Here is a 19,087-nt window from a genome sequence, read left to right on the forward strand (position 1 = left end):
GAACAAACTGAGTGGCGTTCCCTGCGGAGGTGCTGTGGCCACATGCAGTGACCTCCCTACAGCTAGGCAATAGGACAGGTTAGCTGATGGCAGCAGGAACAGGTATGCGAGACAAGTGTGGCTCCTAAAGCCACTGACTGTAGAGATGGACCAAAAGTGAAACCTTGAGTCAAAGCCCAAGTCCCATTAAAATTAATGAGCACAGGGGATGGAAGCTCCCTTGGCAGGTGGGCAAGTCTGAACCTCAGAGCTTCAAATAAAACCCAGCCTGGATCTGAGCTTCCTCTACTGGGTGGGTTTGCAAACCAAAGGCCAGACAGCAATGTTTTGCAGAGTGCTCATTCCACAGAGGCTCCAAACACCTGCCATCGAACACCCGCCAAATTTGGTGCTGGGCTAAATAGGAACTGGAATCTGAAACACCCTCGAATTTGCAAACCCCAAGCTGAGCATTCCTGTTTGCAATGGGGACCCCTCCTCTCCTACCTCAGCAGCTGGGGATTGCGTCCCAGCAGCAGGCACTTTTCCATCCTGCAAAGCAATCTTCTTTCCCTCTGCCTCCTCTTCCACCCAGCCCCGTTTCTCCTTCCTCATGGCTTTGGCATCTGTCAGTTCAGGACATTGCAGCAAGGCAGCTAACAAGCCTGCATGAGGTCTTAGGGAGGCTGCTTTGCTAATCCATTCCCAGCACTGCCTATGCAGCCGAGCTGCAAACCGGAGTCTGGCTATAAACTCAAGGAAGCCCCATTCGAGGATTCTTGACAGCAAGTTCAAGATTCTACCCCGGCCAGCTGCCCGTTGCTCTGGGTCCTGGCGCTCCCCAAAGATGCAGAACCTAAGTTCCAGGCAGTGCAGTGAGAAGCCAAAGGGCAGCACCATCGATCCTGCAAACCAACTGATCCTGTTCAGTGTAAGCCACATTCTCCTATCCCAGGGCTTCTCCAACTCCGTTGCATTGCGTCCCCACTGCTGACACCAAAAATTACTACATGACCCCAGGAGGGTGGACCAAAGCCACATCCCACCCACGCCATGCCAAAGCCCCACCACCCCAGCCTGGGGGACCAAATCAAACCCCGAGGGCTTCAGCCTCAGGTAGGGGGCCTATCACCTGAGCCCCATCACCCAGGGTGAAGCCCCCCATTGTCAGCTTCAGCCTTGGGCGATGGGCTCAGGCTTTGGCTTTGGCGACAGCAAGTGTAATGCCAGCGGTGTCCCAATTCACTTTGAGGTCCCAGCCCAAAGGGGACCAACCAGCCAGGCTAAGGCACAGAACCACACTCAATATCCCCCCTAGAAGCTGAGATATGTATAAATAAAGAGATGATGGCAATTATTTCTCTCTTCTGCTTCCCTGCTGGCCCCAGCACACTTCTCTGGGTGCAGCTGAGGATGGCAGACTAGGCTGTTTTAATGATACAAATTAAAGAAGGTGCAGCAGGGCTGGCTGCATCGAAAGAACGATCCCACCACTTTCCGTCTGACACACAAACACGCACGCACACCACGCACACGCCAGCTAGGTTTGCCAAGTCGCTGAGTGCTAACTGGCACCCTCACAATGCAACCCGCCTTACGCTAACATCAGCAAAACACGGAGAACACGAGAGGAGAATTAATTCTACAGGCGCTAATTACCACAGCCCTGCCTTGTCTCTGCAGCATGCCAAGACGAATGGCATGCAGGCATGCAGCCACCACACGGTAATGAGGACAAACGGGCTGGCTGCCAAGGCAACAGACGCACCCAACTGCCTGGAGAACAGCGGCTGCAGATAAGGCAATCCAGTCGGTGAGCCGGTGGAGTAGGACAGGGGATACTTTAGGGCTGATTCTAACTCACTTCAGAAGGAACCAGCTCATGCTGAAACAGAAGGGGAGAGAGAGGTCCTTGGTCTGGCCAGCAGACGGGAAGATCCTCCTCGGTAGGGATGTGAGAATTTAGTCCGTGTTATCCACTTTATTAGTAATGCAAGATTCAATTTTCTCAACCCCGTAACTTTTACAGAACTCCCACTGTGCTCAGGTTTTAATTCATAGCAAGGAACAGGTCCAGAAGGGGAGTTTGAAAAAAGAAATCAGTCCTGTTTTAGAAAACCACAACCAGGAGCAATTCACGTTCAGATCTCAACTCCTCTTGGCGCTTACAATCCCAGGTTTGGAAAGGGGTGGGCCAGGTTAGAGTCCATCTCTGGGGTAACCACTGAGGACATGGACTGAGATTTTTACGACAGCCTGCTTGGTCAGGTTTTGTTTTGCAGAGTTGAAATTCCAACCCAGGTCTCATCTAATTTAGATTCTCCAATTCTGGAAATGGGAGGAACCAGTTTGGGAGGGCAAGATTATGATCCAAACACCCCAAAACTGTGAGGAAGTCTGCGCCCAGAACCTGTTTTTTTCACCAGGTTGGTCTCTGGATTGAATCCAGAAGTGAAGGCTCAGGCCAATTGGCATTATTCTCATCCCACAACATTGCAGAACCACTTGCCTCTCTGGACGTAGGCTTCCCCCTGAAGAATTCGTGATTGAGGGAGCTGTGCGGTGGGTTGAAACGAGACTGCAGGAAAACACACCCGTTGGCTATCGCTTCCAAAGGGGCAGGACCTTCATAGGGGAATCCAAATCCGATGAAAAGCTGCAAGAAGCAAAACCACAGATGCTGGTGATCTTGAATCAGGAACACCATCGCCCAGACTCTTGGCAACCTCATGGACTACCAGCTCCAACTCTGCAGGTCACTAATCTGAACTACCTTTCTGCTGCTCAGCTCGGCAGACCTGCCAGCTGATTTAACTGAACTCGAGGTGAGGCTCTTGGGAGTTCAGTTCACAAGAGCTTCCATGGGGTACAAAGTTCTCCCCAAAACAATGTCTTTAGCAAAGACAAACTGCACACAGGACACTTTTACCCTTCCATTTAGAGCAGCCACTGTGACATCAATACCAGTGGCAGTCGTGCCTCCTTAATCATGCTTGTATTTGTCTACTTCCACAATGAAATGTGATGGCTTGCTAGGCGTCAAATCAGAACCATGCCTGAAACAGCAGCAGACATAGGAGGGACAGTGGCTGTTTGCACTAGCTTCTCATGCAGAGGCCAGCTTTTATTTTCTGGTCACTGTCTGAAATGCCTTTGGTATTTTGTGTGCCAATGGGCATTTCCACATCACAGTTCAGGCACAGTTAGCAGTCCTTAGTTGGGAATTGCAAACCAATGGATTGGTAGTTCTGGGCATGGCTGGGAAAATATGCATTTTGCAAGTGCTTTGTTGCTGGGCCCAGGTTGCAATATCAAAACCAACCATTTCAGGACCTTGTTATGCTGCTTACCAAGCAATCCATGGACCCCAGCTCCTGAACAGAGATGAACAAATACTGGCCAAAGCATTCTGTGAACATTCAGTGGAACCCTAAGGAAAATTCTATAATTCACATTCACTTCCCATGAATTCCTTAAACTCTAGTAGAGTGACTGCTTACAAAAAAACAAACAAACAAAAAAAAACCACACACAAACATAGTCTTAACTCCAAAGTCCAAATGTTTCCCAATAGCGAGTCCTGAATATTACATTTGATTATAAAATTTAAAATACAAAATTTGCACCATCACACGACATAGTTTATCTTTTCTCACTGGGTGTAATTAATCAAAAGAATGCAAACTACCAACATGATAATCAAATATACTGTTCAGTGGCTCTGTGCAGGCTGATTCCTCAAGTCATTTACCCAAGTCCTACCAATGTCAATTACATGAGTTAGTCACACGACAAGTTTTTCACAGCACAAATAACCTGCAGACTGAAGAAATCAGTGAATTTGGAATAACAAATGTACATGAAAATTTTGTGACCTGACCATGGATGATTTGTGAAAAGGAGAAATCAATCCGATAAATTCTCTGTTGGGATTATTTGCTCATTTCAGCTCTTGAATAATTGTTGAGACTGATACAGCCTGCAAGCCAAGGCTTCAGAGATACTAGCCACAGCCTCCTCCACCTAGAAGCACTTCAGCTAAAAAATTCTCTCGCAGATGAAGTTTCTCAAGGCAGCTCTGTTCAGCCTGCCTAGAGCTGGTTATGTTATGGAGAAGTAATGCTGGACTTTGTCAGAAACCCATGTAAAAGGGTTGCACTCCTATTTCAAGTACCTTAGCTTTTCTCAGAAGCTGCTGGAACTCGTGCTGTGGCAGAAGGCCGTGGTTTTTGACAAAGGCTGGGACCTCAGGAGGACGCTGGGTTTCGTAATAAACAGTGCCGTGAATCTCCATGTACTTGTTGAGGATGGCCAGGAATTTCTCTTTGCCCTGGGGGAGGAAAATGAAGAACATCAACTGAACGTAAGCCACAAAGGAGATGTATTTGATCCCAAAGTACCAAAATAAAGGGTATTTCCTGATTCTGGTCTCACTGTCCTGGAGCCTTTATGGCCTCTCTACACTTCAGTGTAAGCTCAGGTTTCAAACTCAGGATCAGGCTCAACTCTCTTTTCCTCTATACACAAATCATGCATACTCAGGGTCCCAGGATTCACCATTCAGGATTCAAAAGCCCTCCTGCTTTGGAGTGTGGCTGTAGCCCTGCAGAACTTGTACTCTGGGCGTCTACCAAAAGTACCCCATATTCCCACAGGGCTGACTTTCTTTGTCCTCTGGACAGTCAACTTTTCCTACACTGATCTATCAACAAAGGACTGGAGTGGTAACGCTCAGGAAAGGGTACTAGATAATATGGAATATTGTTGTTTGGATTTGGTCTGTATACTGCAATGAGGACACTGGAGCCCTGGGCTTGAGCCTAGGTTGGCAAATTAACCGAGGATTGTCATCAGTGTGGACACTTAAGCCCAGGTTCTGCAGCTTCAAGTTCCACTTACCCTGGATTTAGATTGCGGTGTAGACATACACTAAATGATCTCTCTAGCAAGGAGGCAATCTTTATGTACAGGAACTCACTATCGCTCAGTAAAATTCACTCTTCAGGGCAGGAAATCCCCCGACAGGGAAGGCCAAATTTTAGGACTCCGGGAGCATAAATCACTTGTGTAATCCCACTGAATAACATGAAGTTAATTCTCATTGACATGGGTATGAATAAGAGCAAAATCTAGTCCCTGAAAAAGATGTGACGTACCTGGATGTTGGACACACTCAGTCCCACAAGGAGAGACCTTGGAAGAAATGTCATAAGCGATTCAACCAATGGTCTATCCAGGCTAATATCCTAGCCTGACATTAACCAGCCGGAGTCACAAATCTCCAATAATTAGTTATGTCAAACAATTAAAAATTAATCACAACTAATCACAAAATTAAGAATATAATTGTGATTATTTGCATGATTAATTATGCTGTTAAACAACAATAAAACACCATTTATTTAAATACTTTTGGATACTTTCTACATTTTCAAATATAATGACTTCAATTACCACACAGAATACAAAGCATACAGTGCACACTTTATTTCTGTTACAAATATTTGCACTGGTAAAAACAAGAGAAATACCATTTTTCAACTCACCTTATTCATGCACTGTAGTGTAATATGTTTGTTATGAAAATTGAACTTGAAATTGTAGACTCATGCACAAAAAATTGCATTCAAAAATAGACCAATGGAAATGTTAGCGCCTACAAGTCCATTCAGTCCTACATTTTATTCAGCTAATTGCTTAGACAAACAAATGTGGTTACAGTTTGCAAGAGATAATGCTGCCCACTTCTTCTTTACAATGTCGCCTTGTTTGCAGCGTGAGTTGCACTTTCACAATAAAGATATTGCATTCCAGTACTTTTATGAGGTGAGTTGAAAAAGACCATTTTGTATCATTTTTACAATACAATATTTGTTACAAAAATAATATAAAGTGAGCTTTGTACACTTGGTATGCAGTGTTGTAACAGAAATCAATACATTGGAAAAGGTAGAAAAGCATTCAAAATATTACATAAGCTTCAACTAGTATTGTATTATTTAACAATAGAAGTAATCATAATTAATATTTTAATGGCAATTAATTTCTGAGTAAATCACAAGTTAATTGGCAGCCCTATCTATAATGCAACCTACGATAACAAAGCTGTACCCAGTGGAAAGTGGTGGGGAGAGCGCATGCTCTTGCTGTCATCCCACCATCAGTTTATAACCTGAAGCATGGAGATGAGCAGTGTTCCCTCTAAGCTGAGGGTGTGGGAAGATTCAGCTGCCACCCCCCTGAGTAGCAAAGTGCCCACAGCTTCCCACAGTGGTCAGGATATGATTCTATCGGTGATGCATCTCTGCATCTGCCTTTGTGCACATACTGAAGTTTGTTCTGCACACAGACAGGAAAAAATAAAGGAAACATTGGAGGTGAGATCCCTTGTAATTTGCACCCTGTCTTGAGCCCAATAAAAGTGCTATTACTCATAACAGCATCTAATACTCTGAAAAAATCAAAAGATATTTGCCTTAATAAACTACCACACCAGTGAGTTCCACAGGTTAATGGCCTTTAAAAAGAAAAAGTAGCATCTGGGCTGTAAATAAACGATTCATTTTCTTCCCAGGATCCTTTCCTTCTCCTCCCCGTAGAGCGGCAAACAGGAACAGGCAGATTGGATGGAGAGACCAATGTAGAAACAACAGAGTTAGCCATGTGTGATGTTACTGGATTTTTAAATTAAATACGAAAGCCATTTCTGTCACCATGGTATTTAAAGGCACCAAATCTTGGGCCAAGTGAGGTGTCTAATGAAAACTGGTAATGCCCTGGCTCTGTTTATGTTACTTACATATCTGTGCCAGGCTTGTATGTAAAGTTATAGATAGTGGCTCTATAGCTGTATCAGAAATGTTCTAGAGCCAAGAGTGCACAACAGGGGGTGTGGTCACCTTCCCAGCCAAGATGATGGATTAAACAACAAAGGCCCAGGAGCCAATTCCACATACTATGTAAATGGACTGGGCTTGCTGGCAAACTCAGCGGCCAATGGAAACATGACACAGCAGCCCACCTGCTCAGGTGGCCCTGTATGCACTGTGGAAGAGAAAAGGCATTTCCCTCCACATGGGCAAGGGTATAAAGAGGACTCTAAGAAGCACCATGTCTTCAGACTCCAGCCCTCGTGAACTAAGCCTGAGTGGACTGACAGCCCATCCCTCAGAAGGATAGACTTTCAGAGACTCTCAAGAAAGCAGCATATACCATCAGCTATATCCTGCATCAAAGCTGTAACTGATCTAGGTAATGCATCGCTTTAACAACTTTTCTCTCTCACCTCATTCTTTCTTTCTTTCTTAATAAACCTTTAGATTTTAGATTCTAAAGGATTAGCCCAGCGTGCTGTTCTGGGTAAGATCTAAGTATATATTGACCTGGGCTTGTGGCTGGACCCTTTGGGGCCCTGAAGGATCTGTGTTGATTTGGTAAAATAGGTGTTAACAACCTCTCACCTCAGTAAAGGGGGTTGCTGGCTCTGGGCACTAAGAGCAGCTGGAGAATCTGTGGGTTTGCTTGTGTGGCTTCTGGCTGGCCGCTGGGACTGGCAGAGGTACTTTTGTAGCTGGTTTGGTTTGCCTCAGTGAGAAGGAAGTCCCAGCCCGGGCTGTAAGTGGCCTGGTATTAAGCGAATTTACCCAGGATTGGCTTTGTCATCTGTGCCTGGAACACCGAAAATATTACACCACGTGATACCTGTCATTGAACCAAAAGCTCAACTAGTTCTTCCTTCTTCGCTGCAGTGCTTTCAGCAAGACAAAGCAGTCAGACACCTGCGGTCACTGCTGCACCCTGGGAGCCCCGCAACCAGATACTTCAGCTGCCGAGTGGCATCTGTTTTCCATCTACGTGCATTCACAGCAAGAATGCAAAATTTCAGCATGGATGGGGCTTTTCAGAAGAGTGGGGGGAAGGAGGAGGGCGGCATGAGGCTGATAAATCCTGGAGCTCATCCGACATTACCCTTTACGAATTGCGCAGAGCTGTTAAGGACTTCATTATCGCTCTATCAAACTAATAGCCCTGCAGATCAATACGGTGCCATACAAGAATTCTGAGCATGGATTTCACTGAGATTATCTTCCCTGCTAGCAACAACAAAAGAGACACAGCTTTCCCTTTGAATTCAGCTGCGATCAGCACTACACTCCGCAGCGTTCTCATCTCTCTCCTCTGCTTATTTCCCTCTCCAGGCTCTTTACAAGCCGGGGAGGAAGGACAACTTCTCAGCCGCATTAAAAGAAGAAAATCAGCCACACTCTACCCAACTGGAGGGCAGAGGCATGGGCGGACGTGAAATTTGCTGGCTGACAATGTGGAACACAGGCTCTTCCATGTAGCTGTTCCAACTTACAAGACCCCTGGCAGGCTCTGCTGATTGATCCACCTGACCTGGGGGCTCTGGGATTCCATGGCAATTATTCACCCCACTGTCTGAAGAGCCACAGGACAGTCAGTTGTACTCAGCTGCTCAGGCCACTACATGGCCCCAGGAATGTGTTCTTCCCCAGACACAGCCTAATCCTGTGTGGTCCCACAAACACAGACTTTTTCTGAGAGAGGAGCCTGGGCCACTGGGTTCAGGTGCCACCCAAAGGAGGTTAGCCAGGGGCTTGAGCCCCCCAGATGCACCTCCCATTAGATCCTGGCTGGGATGACTTAGTGGGGGTTGATCCTGCTTTGGGCAGGGGGCTGGACTAGATGACCTCCTAAGGTCCCTTCCAGCCCTGGGATTCTGCGATTCTGTGATTCAATGCATCACTCCTCCGTGTCTCTTCTTGGGGGGCGGCTCTGCTTTATGCCACACCTTGCCCTCTCTCCCCCCATGCCAGGCTCCCCTTGCTACCACCCTGCACCCTGGTTGGGACCCTCCTGGGTGGGGCTTCACTCCAGTCTGAACCTGCAGCTGGAGAAGGGCTGAATCTTCTCCCCTTGTTGTGCCTTCCCTGCCACCCTCGACACTAGCATTCCCCCGCCTCCATTCTCTGCCAGGATGCTGCTGCAGGATGACCAGCAAGTGGGGCTGGTCAGTAACACAGACCCCATCTCACCACCTGCTCACCTTCCCTCTGAACCTCAGACCCTCTGGTAACTCAGGGAATAACAGAACATGCGTGGGCCTCAGTGTCTCCTCCTTCTGTCCCTACCAGGGCCACAAGGCTGCTTCCCCTTCTCTGTGTGTCACTCTCTCTCTGCCTATCCAACTCTCTGTCCTAGATACACCCCCCCCCCACAGTCTTCTGCTTTCAGTAGATTCCCCCTTTCTTCACCCTCTATTCTGGCCCCACTAGCCCTGTGCTGGCTTGAAGGATGTATGCATCAGCCATCATCCGTCCAAAGCTATTCTGAAGCAAACCCTCCCCCCCACACAGTACGAAGACAGGGCATATTATTCCCCAGGAAAGCCAGGGGATCCCAAAGGGACCCCTCTGCATTCAGTAGACTTCTTCCAAGCTGCCTCCTTTCTTGGGAGCCAGCCTCACTGTCGCAGAGTGGTGGGAAAGTGTCATCTCTCTGGACACTCATTGCAGAGCTCTTCCCACGCTGCATTCCCAGCTCAAGAGGCTGCCTGCTCTTTGCTGGCAATTTTATCTTTCTCCCCAGGCACAGATCAATGGAACGTCAGGTATTTAGAATCCTCGTGCCTTGCAATGTGAACAATGAGCAACACCAAACGGCGTATTTACCGACATCGCAATAGCTGGGGCAGACGTGTGATAAACAACAGAAGCCTACCGAGGAAGGAGCCGCGTGTGTGCTGTGCTTTATAAATGACGCTGTCTTTTGGTACGCAGAAGAGCAGGGTGGCTGACAGGCTGACTGAACGAGGAACATAATTTTATCCCCGCTCTCATTATCTTGGCCAAGTCAGTGCCTCATGGGGTGACTCAGTTTCCCCATCAGTAAAAGAGGGGTGATACTCATAAGCCTTTGGAAAGCACCTTGCCATGGACAGATAGAAAAGGGCATGTAAGGATTAGTAGCTGTAGCATTCGTGGAAGGGAGAGTCTGACAGCAAAGGCAGAAGCCAGTAATAGCTTGGGCAGCTCTTGTGTGTGTTCCCCCGGCACCCCTCCCACAGTTCCTGGACTCTGACACTCTACGCTGTCCTGGGGAGGGTTTCTAGGAGCTGATTGCTCATCACACAAGGGGCTCTGCTCAGGGCATCAAACGTGTCTTAACCTAGCTAGAACTGGAATGAAGATGGCCTGAAGTAAAGGACTGGTGCCCCATACCCCTGCACCACAAAGCTCCTGCCAAGCACTACCGAGCACCAGCAACGCACGCAGCTCTCTGGAATCAGCAGTGAAAGTGAGCGGGTGCACGCTGGCATGCACCACTGGCAAGAACTGGCCAGCCGTGAGCGATTTAAAGAGCTGGCAGGGACCTGGGTTGTACTAGTACAGTACCTGTAAGACATGTTAAGTCACTTTCACCCCTGTCTATAATACTGACAATAATGAGCCAGATGCACACTGACACCACCTGAGGAGCTAGCCCAACAGCCATCCCACCATGCAGAGCTCATACCAGAAACCCCTGAAGCATCCAGGGACAGCTCATACTTGGCAACTGCAAGCCAAGTCCTGCCTGGCCTTCTGTGAGCCCACTTCAGCAAAGCATTCAAGCATAGGCATCAGCCCCTCACTATTCATCAAAGCGCTCAAGCATGTTGTTAGCATTAGGCACGAAGGTAAGTGCTATCTGGAGTAGGGACGGGCTGCTGAACTCCTGCCACTGGTGGTCTCACCGTTTGCTGTATTCCTACGACCAAAGTAACACTTGAGAAAAGAGGGCACGCTCCACTCCCGGCTGGCACAAGAGTGGCGTGAACATTTTTGGTTATTAGAAAAATCTCTTCTTCTATGTTTTAAAGATTTTACAAAATATGCCTTGAATTCTACTACCTTGCATAGAGCCCATCTCCTGGTGCCTTTTACATCAAACTTCAGAGCAGAGTTTAAAGACAACGACCCAGGGTGGATGGGGTGATTCCAGAGTCTGGGAAGCAGAGACACCTAGGAAAAGCCACTGTCACCCAGAAATCTATCCATGACCAAGGGCTGACCTGTACTACCGCTTCAGCATTTCCAGATCTGATGGAGTGGGTCTGTCCCACGAAAACTCATCACCTAAGAAATCATTTTGTTAGTCTTTAAAGAGCTACAGGACTGCAGTTTTGGTTTGCGACTCACTGAAGCTGATCTAATTTACATCGCCCGGGGAGTGACAAAGACAGTGCTGTCTACGCTGGCACTATGTCAGCCTAAACCGACACAGCTTCTGCCTCTTGTGGAGGTGGAGCGATTAAGCTGACAGCAGGGCACTCTCCCCTCAGCACACAGCACCTTCCCCAGGAGCAGTGCAGCTGAGCCAACCAGTGTTTCGAATGCAGAGTTGCGCTGAGTCTCAAAATGTTTTGAGTTCAGGTTTGGATGAAACAAGCCTGGAGAAGCTGACACAGAAATTACTTGAACTGCTCTGGCCTAAAAATCCGAGCTGGAAATCTGATGCAAATGGCCCTTCCTACTTTCTTGTGTTTCTGCTCCTGGTGCTAAAGGAACTGGGAAGTTCAGAGGCTAGAAAAATGACCTCTAATGAGAAAGGGTGGGCAGTTACTTAAATGCTTCTGAACTTCCAAAATTCGGTTTGAGGGAGTGTGTTTGATCCTGTGCTTATCAGAAGTACTTGGCTTGTCTGCAAGACATAAATACTGCAACTCAGTAGTAGTACTTTGCTCTTACATTGCATTGTTCATTTCGAGGCCTCGGGTCACTTTACATGGGAGGGAAACATTATCCTCGTGTGATGGGTGGAGGAATGAAGCAAAGAGAAAAGGACTGGCTTGTCCAAGGTCACACAGAACATTTAATATCAAAGCCAGATCTCTTCAGTCCCCTACCCCTACTCCTTAGTCACTCGACCATATAGACTCAACCCTACTTAGTGCTAGATTGTACATCCTTATCCAGACTGTATCTCGAAATAGCAACCACAGTGTAGCCATAGCTTCACTGGTAGCACAGTGGGTCTGACGTACAGATGATGTGAGCTCAATTGCAGTCACACAATTAATATGGATAATTTATATGTAGTCTGAAATGCACTGTTACACAAAAGAATATATCAGCACAATACAGTACCTGCAACTGGAACATCCCAGGGAGGTGCATGGAAATAAAACCAAGGAAGGTTATAATTAGCCACTGCCTATGGATAATGAAAGCAAAATCATGGAATATACTCCAGATAAAAGAGGGTGGAGCTGGCACAACCCCCACCACCAACCATCGCCACTGCTGCACACACAAGTCCGGCTGTCCTCTGTTAAGAGGCTGTGTCTGTCTGTTGAGAGGGGCTGCGGTGATGCTGCTCATCTACCTAGCGATGTAGTGGGTCTGGAATGGGGAGTCAGGGGGCAGCAGAGAGGAAAAGAGTTTTGCATCTCCAGGGCTACGTCTACACGTGCACCCAACTTCGAAATAGTTTATTTCGATGTTGCGACATCGAAATAGGCTATTTCGATGAATAACGTCTACACGTCCTCCAGGGCTGGCAACGTCGATGTTCAACTTCGACGTTGCTCAGCCCAACATCAAAATAGGCACAGCGAGGGAACGTCTACACGCCAAAGTAGCACACATCGAAATAAGGGAGCCAGGCACAGCTGCAGACAGGGTCACGGGGCGCACTCAACAGCAAGTCGCTCCCTTAAAGGGCCCCTCCCAGACACACTTTCATTAAACAGTGCAAGATACACAGAGCCAACAACTAGTTGCAGACCCTGTATATGCAGCACGGACCCCCAGCTGCAGCAGCAGCAGCCAGAAGCCCTGGGCTAAGGGCTGCTGCCCACGGTGACCACAGAGCCCCGCAAGGGCTGGAGAGAGAGTATCTCTCAACCCCCCAGCTGATGGCCGCCATGGAGGACCCCGCTATTTCGATGTTGCGGGACGCGGATCGTCTACACGTCCCTACTTCGATGTTGAACGTCGAAGTAGGGCGCTATTCCCATCCCCTCATGGGGTTAGCGACTTCGACGTCTCGCCGCCTAACGTCGATTTCAACTTCGAAATAGCGCCCAACACGTGTAGACGTGACGGGCGCTATTTCGAAGTAGCGTGCACGTGTAGACGCAGCTCAGGTCACAAGCTCTATTCTGATCCATGTCGGTGGTGATTAAAAGTTACTGCCATGTGATGACAAGAGGCAGCATGTTATAGTGGCTAATGCCCTGGGTTAATACTTTGGAAACCTGAATTCTGTTCCTCCCTGAACTCAGCCTATTACATGAGCTGGCACAAATGACTTCCAGTCTTTCTTCCCCCTCTGCCCCTCATCTGCCCTGTCTATTTAGATTGCCAGTTCTTTGGGGCAGGGACTGGCTCTGACTGTGCATGAACACCAGAGGTTTCCAGTCCTGCAGGCAGCCACACCACCTGAGGCTGTGAGCTCAGCTCCTGAACAATGAGGGTCCAGGCCTTAAGTGGTGCTGTGGCTGGAAGCTGAGACATTCTATAAGATGCTTGGGGTTCACATCCTGTTTCAATTTGGTTCACTCACTTCCATAGTGTTATAAAGGATCAGACCAGTGGGTCCATCCAGGCCAGTGTTTTGCTGCTGACAGAGGCCAGGGCTGGCTGCCTCAAAAGAACTTGCAAGAAACCCTGCAACACAGGTGGTCCAGGCCTGGCTGGCCACATGGGAAGTTTCAGATAATAGAATGCTCTCCCAAGGGAAGGGGTAGAAGCTCCTTTGCTGGGGCAGTTGGAAGTGGACTGGACAACTCACTAGGCAATATAATTCAGGGAATAATCCTACAGGAGTCAATCAGACGGGTGCATTAAATGGCCCATGTTAGGGGTTTCTAAGCACCGATCTCTAGGAGTCTATGCACATGAGCCCGGATTCTGACTCCTTTGAAACCAATGCCAAAAGCTCCATTGCCTCCAGGGACCATCCTCTGGGCATCTGCTTGCTACTGTGGACTGGCCATGTCAGTGCAGGCACCCACCTTCCAGATGCTGGCTTCCTTCCCATACACCACTGCCATGTTGCTCGCTTTGTTGGCCTTAATGAACTGCCGCTCGGTCTCGTTGAGCTCCTCTGACACGAAGCCCATGAAGGAGTTGTCAGGAGTGTGAGCTACAGAAAACAAGGGGAAAAGAAATACGGGTCTGGCTCTTCCCTGCGCCCCAAGGTCGGCCAGAGGCCATGACCTGCCCCCTAAAGCCTGAGGGGCACACAGCCTTTCCCCACCGAGGTTGTTTATGCCAAACGAGGCCTCCGATGAGGTGAGAACATTTCCAGGGCCTATCCCAGGGAGCTGGGAGTTTAACTACCCATTAGAGCCCTGATCTCATGGAGGCACAGGGCTGAAATTCACACTCTGTCTCCATGACTGTTACAAGTAACTCCCAGACTGCAGCAGGATTCCCCTTTTCCTCTTCTGCTTTTCTCTCTGGTAATAGTCCAGCCATAGTGGTGTCCCCAGCCCCTACTTCCTGGGCGAGCACCTGAACCACCAAAGCATCGCAAAGGGCAGCGGGGCTGACAGCCACCACGGGCCTGGGAGTGGGGTGTGGGTGGGGGCCCACTCCACACCCCAGAAGGAACAGGACCTGGGACAGAGTGAGTGGGGCTGAGGGAAGCCAGCTCTTAGTACCACCTGGAGCACAATGCTGGGCCCTCCCTCCTCTGCTCTCAGAGCCAGGTGGAGCTGCAGAGAGCTACTCCCCTGGTGTTTCAAAGAGGTTTGGGGCTCCAAGATGCCACTGCTGCTGCAACAGCATTGGCGGTCGCCTCTTTGAAATGCTGGGTCCCTTGCTGGTGGGGCTGGCTGTGGGCTCTGCCCTCAGCGCTCCCTTCTCAGAGGAGAAATGGGAAGTGGGGGGGTGGGCAAGCTGTCTTCGGGTGTGTTCAGCCGGGAAATGTGAGTCAGGGCTGATTAGAACAAATGTTTGAGGCGTTTGGAAGCAATCGAAGACACAGGCCACTAGGCATTCGGAGTCAAGGGAAGAGATTCTGAAAGGTTCCTTGTGTTATAAAAAAAGAAAACTGGAGCGATTAAAATATACGAGCTGTGACCTGCCCGCAGGTTTCTTTAAAATATAAGGTGCTTTTTAAGCTGCCAGATAGAATATACCCAGACAGAGGGAAAACTATTTGAATCACGAAGTGTGTGATTGGTCACCAGACTCACTGCTGATAAACCAGGCTCCTTTCCGCTTGGCAAATTATTGGATAAATCTCAAGCACCAGCCTCAGCCCCTTCTCTAGAATCCCTCCTGGCCTTCTCCAGAGAGGTGACTCTCCACTGAAAATAAATTCTGTGTTTGAAAATAACACCCCACGGGTTTCACCTACCTGCCCACCTCTCTCTTTGCTCCTCAGTGTTAAAGGCCCCCCCTTCTCACCTCGCTCGTTGCCTACTTAGGTCAAAGTGGCTCTAACCTGCTTGCTAGGGGCACAACGGGGCAGCTTCAGCTCTTCCTTTCTCATGGCATAACCCTGGTGAACCCACCTGTGACATAATGGGCCTTGCTGCCGTGGTGGGCTCAGAGAGTGAGGTATGATGCCCACCCAGCCTGAGGCTGTTTGTGACATGAAAGCATTAATCTAGAGATCCGGGCTCCAGTCCTGGCTCTGCTACTGTTTCCTTGGGTGAGTCTTAACCTCTCTGTGCCTCAGTTCCCCCACCATCTGTAAATGGGGCTAATAACCATACCTTTGTTTGTTTATTAGACTGTGAGGCCTTTGGGTAAAGACTGGCCTTACTCTGTGTGTACAGTGCCAAGCACACCAGGGCCCCAATCTCAGTGGAAGCTGCTGGGTGTACACCCTCGGGGACTGAGCACTGAACCGGGATGCAGGAGATGTTGGCTCCATTCTGCTGCTGTGAGACCTTGGGCAAGTCCTTTCTTGTGCCTTAGTTTCCCCATCTATTAAAAGGGGGATAATGCGACTGACGTCCTTGGTAACCACAGCTGACAAGCACAGGATAAGAGCTCAGTGCCGATTCTTGGGCAGAGAAAGGAGCCCAGGCCTCTTCCTTTGGGTTGGTACAGTTCCCCTTTCACATCACCATGTGATGAAGTGTGTCTTTGCCCACGAAAGCTGATGCTCCAATAGATTTGTTCGTGTATAAGGTGCCACAGGACTTCTTGTTGTTTTTGCAGATACAGACTAACATGGAGACCCCTCTGATACTTTTCACATTAGACTGGCTTGCCCAAATATGGACCAGGTACAGCAGCTCCCTCAGCTTGCAGCTATGTTTGCACAATAGCAAATTCCTTCTTTCCAGAATGCTTCCCCCTTGCTTTGGTTTTCTAGCCTTAAATGTCTCCACTGCAGCAAGAGGAATGATCAGTTAGCTCAGGCATCTCCCTGTAGAATCCCTGGGCTAAAAAATGATTGTGACAGTGCAAAGTCATTCACTCCTGAAACCTACGGGAAGGGTGGAATTGCTGGGGCAGATTGAGAACATAATCAGCAAAACAGTGGGAGTGGCACAGTAAAGTATTAAAGCTAATTAAAGTAAGGGAGCACATTAAGCAGGAGTTTCCTCGGGGTACATTGCCAAGGTAAGGGTCAGATGGAAGCAGTACGCACCCCTCCAGCATGCTTGGGAAATTAACTTTGGGTTCAATGCCACATGGTAGTAAGCCTAGCATCTCTTTTGTGTCCCAGACTTAGGCACTGTTATTTTCTGGCTAAATCCTGCTTTAAGGGTGAATCTACACAGCAAAGTTATTCCAGAATCTCTTATTCTAGCGTTATTATTCCAGAATAATGCATCTACACTACAGGGAAGCCCCAGAAAAAGCAAACCTTATTCTGAAATAGTGGCAGCAAAGCTTCCCCCGGGCTTCCGCCAGCGGAGGGGAGCCAGAAGCCAGGCTGATACCTGGTTCCCAGCTCCCTGCCATTCTTCAAGCCGAGAAACTGGCCAGCACTGGTGCACTGGTCAGTTTCCTGGCTCCTGCAAGGCCAGGGGAGCTTGTTTCTGGTTCCCCCCCAACTTGCGCAAAATATGAGTTATGAATAACTCGAGGTGGGGGGAGAGTCCTACTGAACCTATTTCGAAATAGACACTATCCCTTGAACAATGAGGTTTACCTATTTCCAAATAAGGCATATGCTACTTCGAAATAGCAGTTGCTTTGTGTAGATGCTAGCAAAGTTATTTCAAAAAGCAGCTGTCATTTCAAAATAACTTTCCTGTGTAGAGACACCCTAAATGTCCTCAATACCTCCTGCAGGGCTCAGAGGCTCCCCAAAATCTCCCCATCTTACCAGACTCAAGGTCAGTTGATACTGCAGCCACCGTAGCTCTAAATGAGACGAACTAAAGGAGGCTCCCTTGAGATCTTGTCAATGCACACCTCAGCTGGCCACAGAGCATCCTGAGGGGCCATGTAGATGATCACCTCTCCTGCTGGCACATTTTCCAGCCCCTTCTGGCACAGCGGGGTATGGGGAGGCAAAGGCTAAGGGACCAAGGTATTGTCTGTGCCTGAGAAACTGCTTACCAGTACAAACGGAAGGCCCATCCCAGCAGGTATACACTAAAAATTGTGCATGAAAATTCGCTCCTTTCAAGTCAACTGGACTCATGTGAGTCTCCAGCTTGTGACAACTGATAGAGGGAACGGGGTGAACCTGAGCTTTTGGGTTCTGAGCAAATCAAAATCTGTTTTCCAAGCTACTCTAGCACTCTAATTTTAGGGGTTTCTTCCTCATCCAACACAGCTGCTTTGGGAGGATGCAGGGGAAGCAGCGACCTAGGCAGTGGACTGGCAGAGTAATTCAGGTACATCCGAGAACCTATTTGCCCCTTTGGTGTGTTGGCCTTGGCCTGCATGGGTAATCTAGCGATCACAACATAAAATTAATGCAAGAAATTAAAACATTTTAAATTGTCCAATAGAACATGCACTTTTGGTGGCACTGGCACTATATGCCAATCTGGGTTCAATTTGTCAAAATATTTTTCACCGCAAGGGTCCTGAAAACAAAAATTTGAAAATGTCAAAATGTCTCATTTTGGAAAGTTTGGAATCAAAATTCAAAACATTTTACTCGACTTCAACAGTTTTTTTTTTTTTTGTTTGGTTGGTTGATTTTCATTTTGGCGAAAAGCAATCAGCTTTCATTTGAAACTAACCACATTATTTTTCCAGTCTGAGCTCTGAGCCAACACATCCATAATTTGCTCAGCTCTATCACCCAATATGCAAATACAAAAAAAGTAAAACCCCAGGAGAAGCAATTACCATACAAAGGGTCACTTACGAAACATAGTCATGAACTGCTTGGGATTCAGGTTCCAGTACCCCCAGTTTGTCCGGTAGCCATGCAGTGTGGCGTACTCCTCCAGATTGTAGGCTGGTTCTGTCCCAAAGGTATCAATGACCCGCATGCGACACCTGCCCAGGTGAGAGAGGAAGGGTCAGTGCTTATATTCTGCAAAGATCAAAAAGCCCAAAGCTACAGATTCACCCTCTAGCCTCAGCAGGGCAAGGAGAGGCTGTTAGCACTGCAGATGCTCATGTAGCAGAAGGACTGCTCTGAAAGAGATCTGAGAGTCATAGAACCCAGCGCAGGCAGGGACAGTCCCCTCACACCAGTGCCCCAGTATTGCTTTTAGCATCTGTGCAGCAGGTAGCTCAAATGCAAACCCATGGGATGACAGAACGCCCAAGCCAGCGCTGCCCTGGAGTAGCGCTGTGTGTTTGAATGCCAAAGGCTTGGTTGAAGGGAAAAGCACAGGCCCAAAGCAGAGGTGGGGGCCACACAAGTGAAAAGCAAAAAAATCAAACAAACCCAAACCCCCAACCCTCACTGACGTGGTCCCTCACCTGCCAGCCCCAGAGCTGAGGCGCGCCAGGGCTGGTAACACCTCTAGGCTCTGGGGTGGGGCCAAAAACGAGGGGTGTTAGTGTCAGAGGGGGCTGCCAGGAAGTGGGCTTGGAGTTTGGGAGCTGGGCAGCTGGGAGGGTGCAGAAATGGGCTGGGAATTGGGAGGTCTGGGCCAGAGGGGGTTCAGGAGAGGGGTGGGGGTCTGACTGGGAGGGGTGGGCTGGGAGTGCGGGGTATA

General features: G+C 48.5%; 1 protein-coding gene across 2 annotated transcripts in view; it reads right to left on the reverse strand.

The window, feature by feature from the left end:
- Positions 1 to 19,087, reverse strand: part of MGAT5B (alpha-1,6-mannosylglycoprotein 6-beta-N-acetylglucosaminyltransferase B) — a 245,128-nt gene that overhangs the window by 28,454 nt on the left and 197,587 nt on the right. For both annotated transcript variants that reach the window (XM_075014932.1, XM_075014933.1), the window contains 4 exons: positions 18,283 to 18,416; positions 14,000 to 14,130; positions 4,154 to 4,309; positions 2,489 to 2,635 (listed from right to left, as the gene is read on the reverse strand). In XM_075014932.1, coding sequence (XP_074871033.1) covers positions 2,489 to 2,635; positions 4,154 to 4,309; positions 14,000 to 14,130; positions 18,283 to 18,416 — 568 coding nt within the window. The remainder of the gene's footprint in view (positions 1 to 2,488; positions 2,636 to 4,153; positions 4,310 to 13,999; positions 14,131 to 18,282; positions 18,417 to 19,087) is intronic.

Source organism: Carettochelys insculpta, chromosome 20 (assembly GCF_033958435.1).
Source record: "Carettochelys insculpta isolate YL-2023 chromosome 20, ASM3395843v1, whole genome shotgun sequence".
NCBI classification, from domain to species: domain Eukaryota; kingdom Metazoa; phylum Chordata; order Testudines; family Carettochelyidae; genus Carettochelys; species Carettochelys insculpta.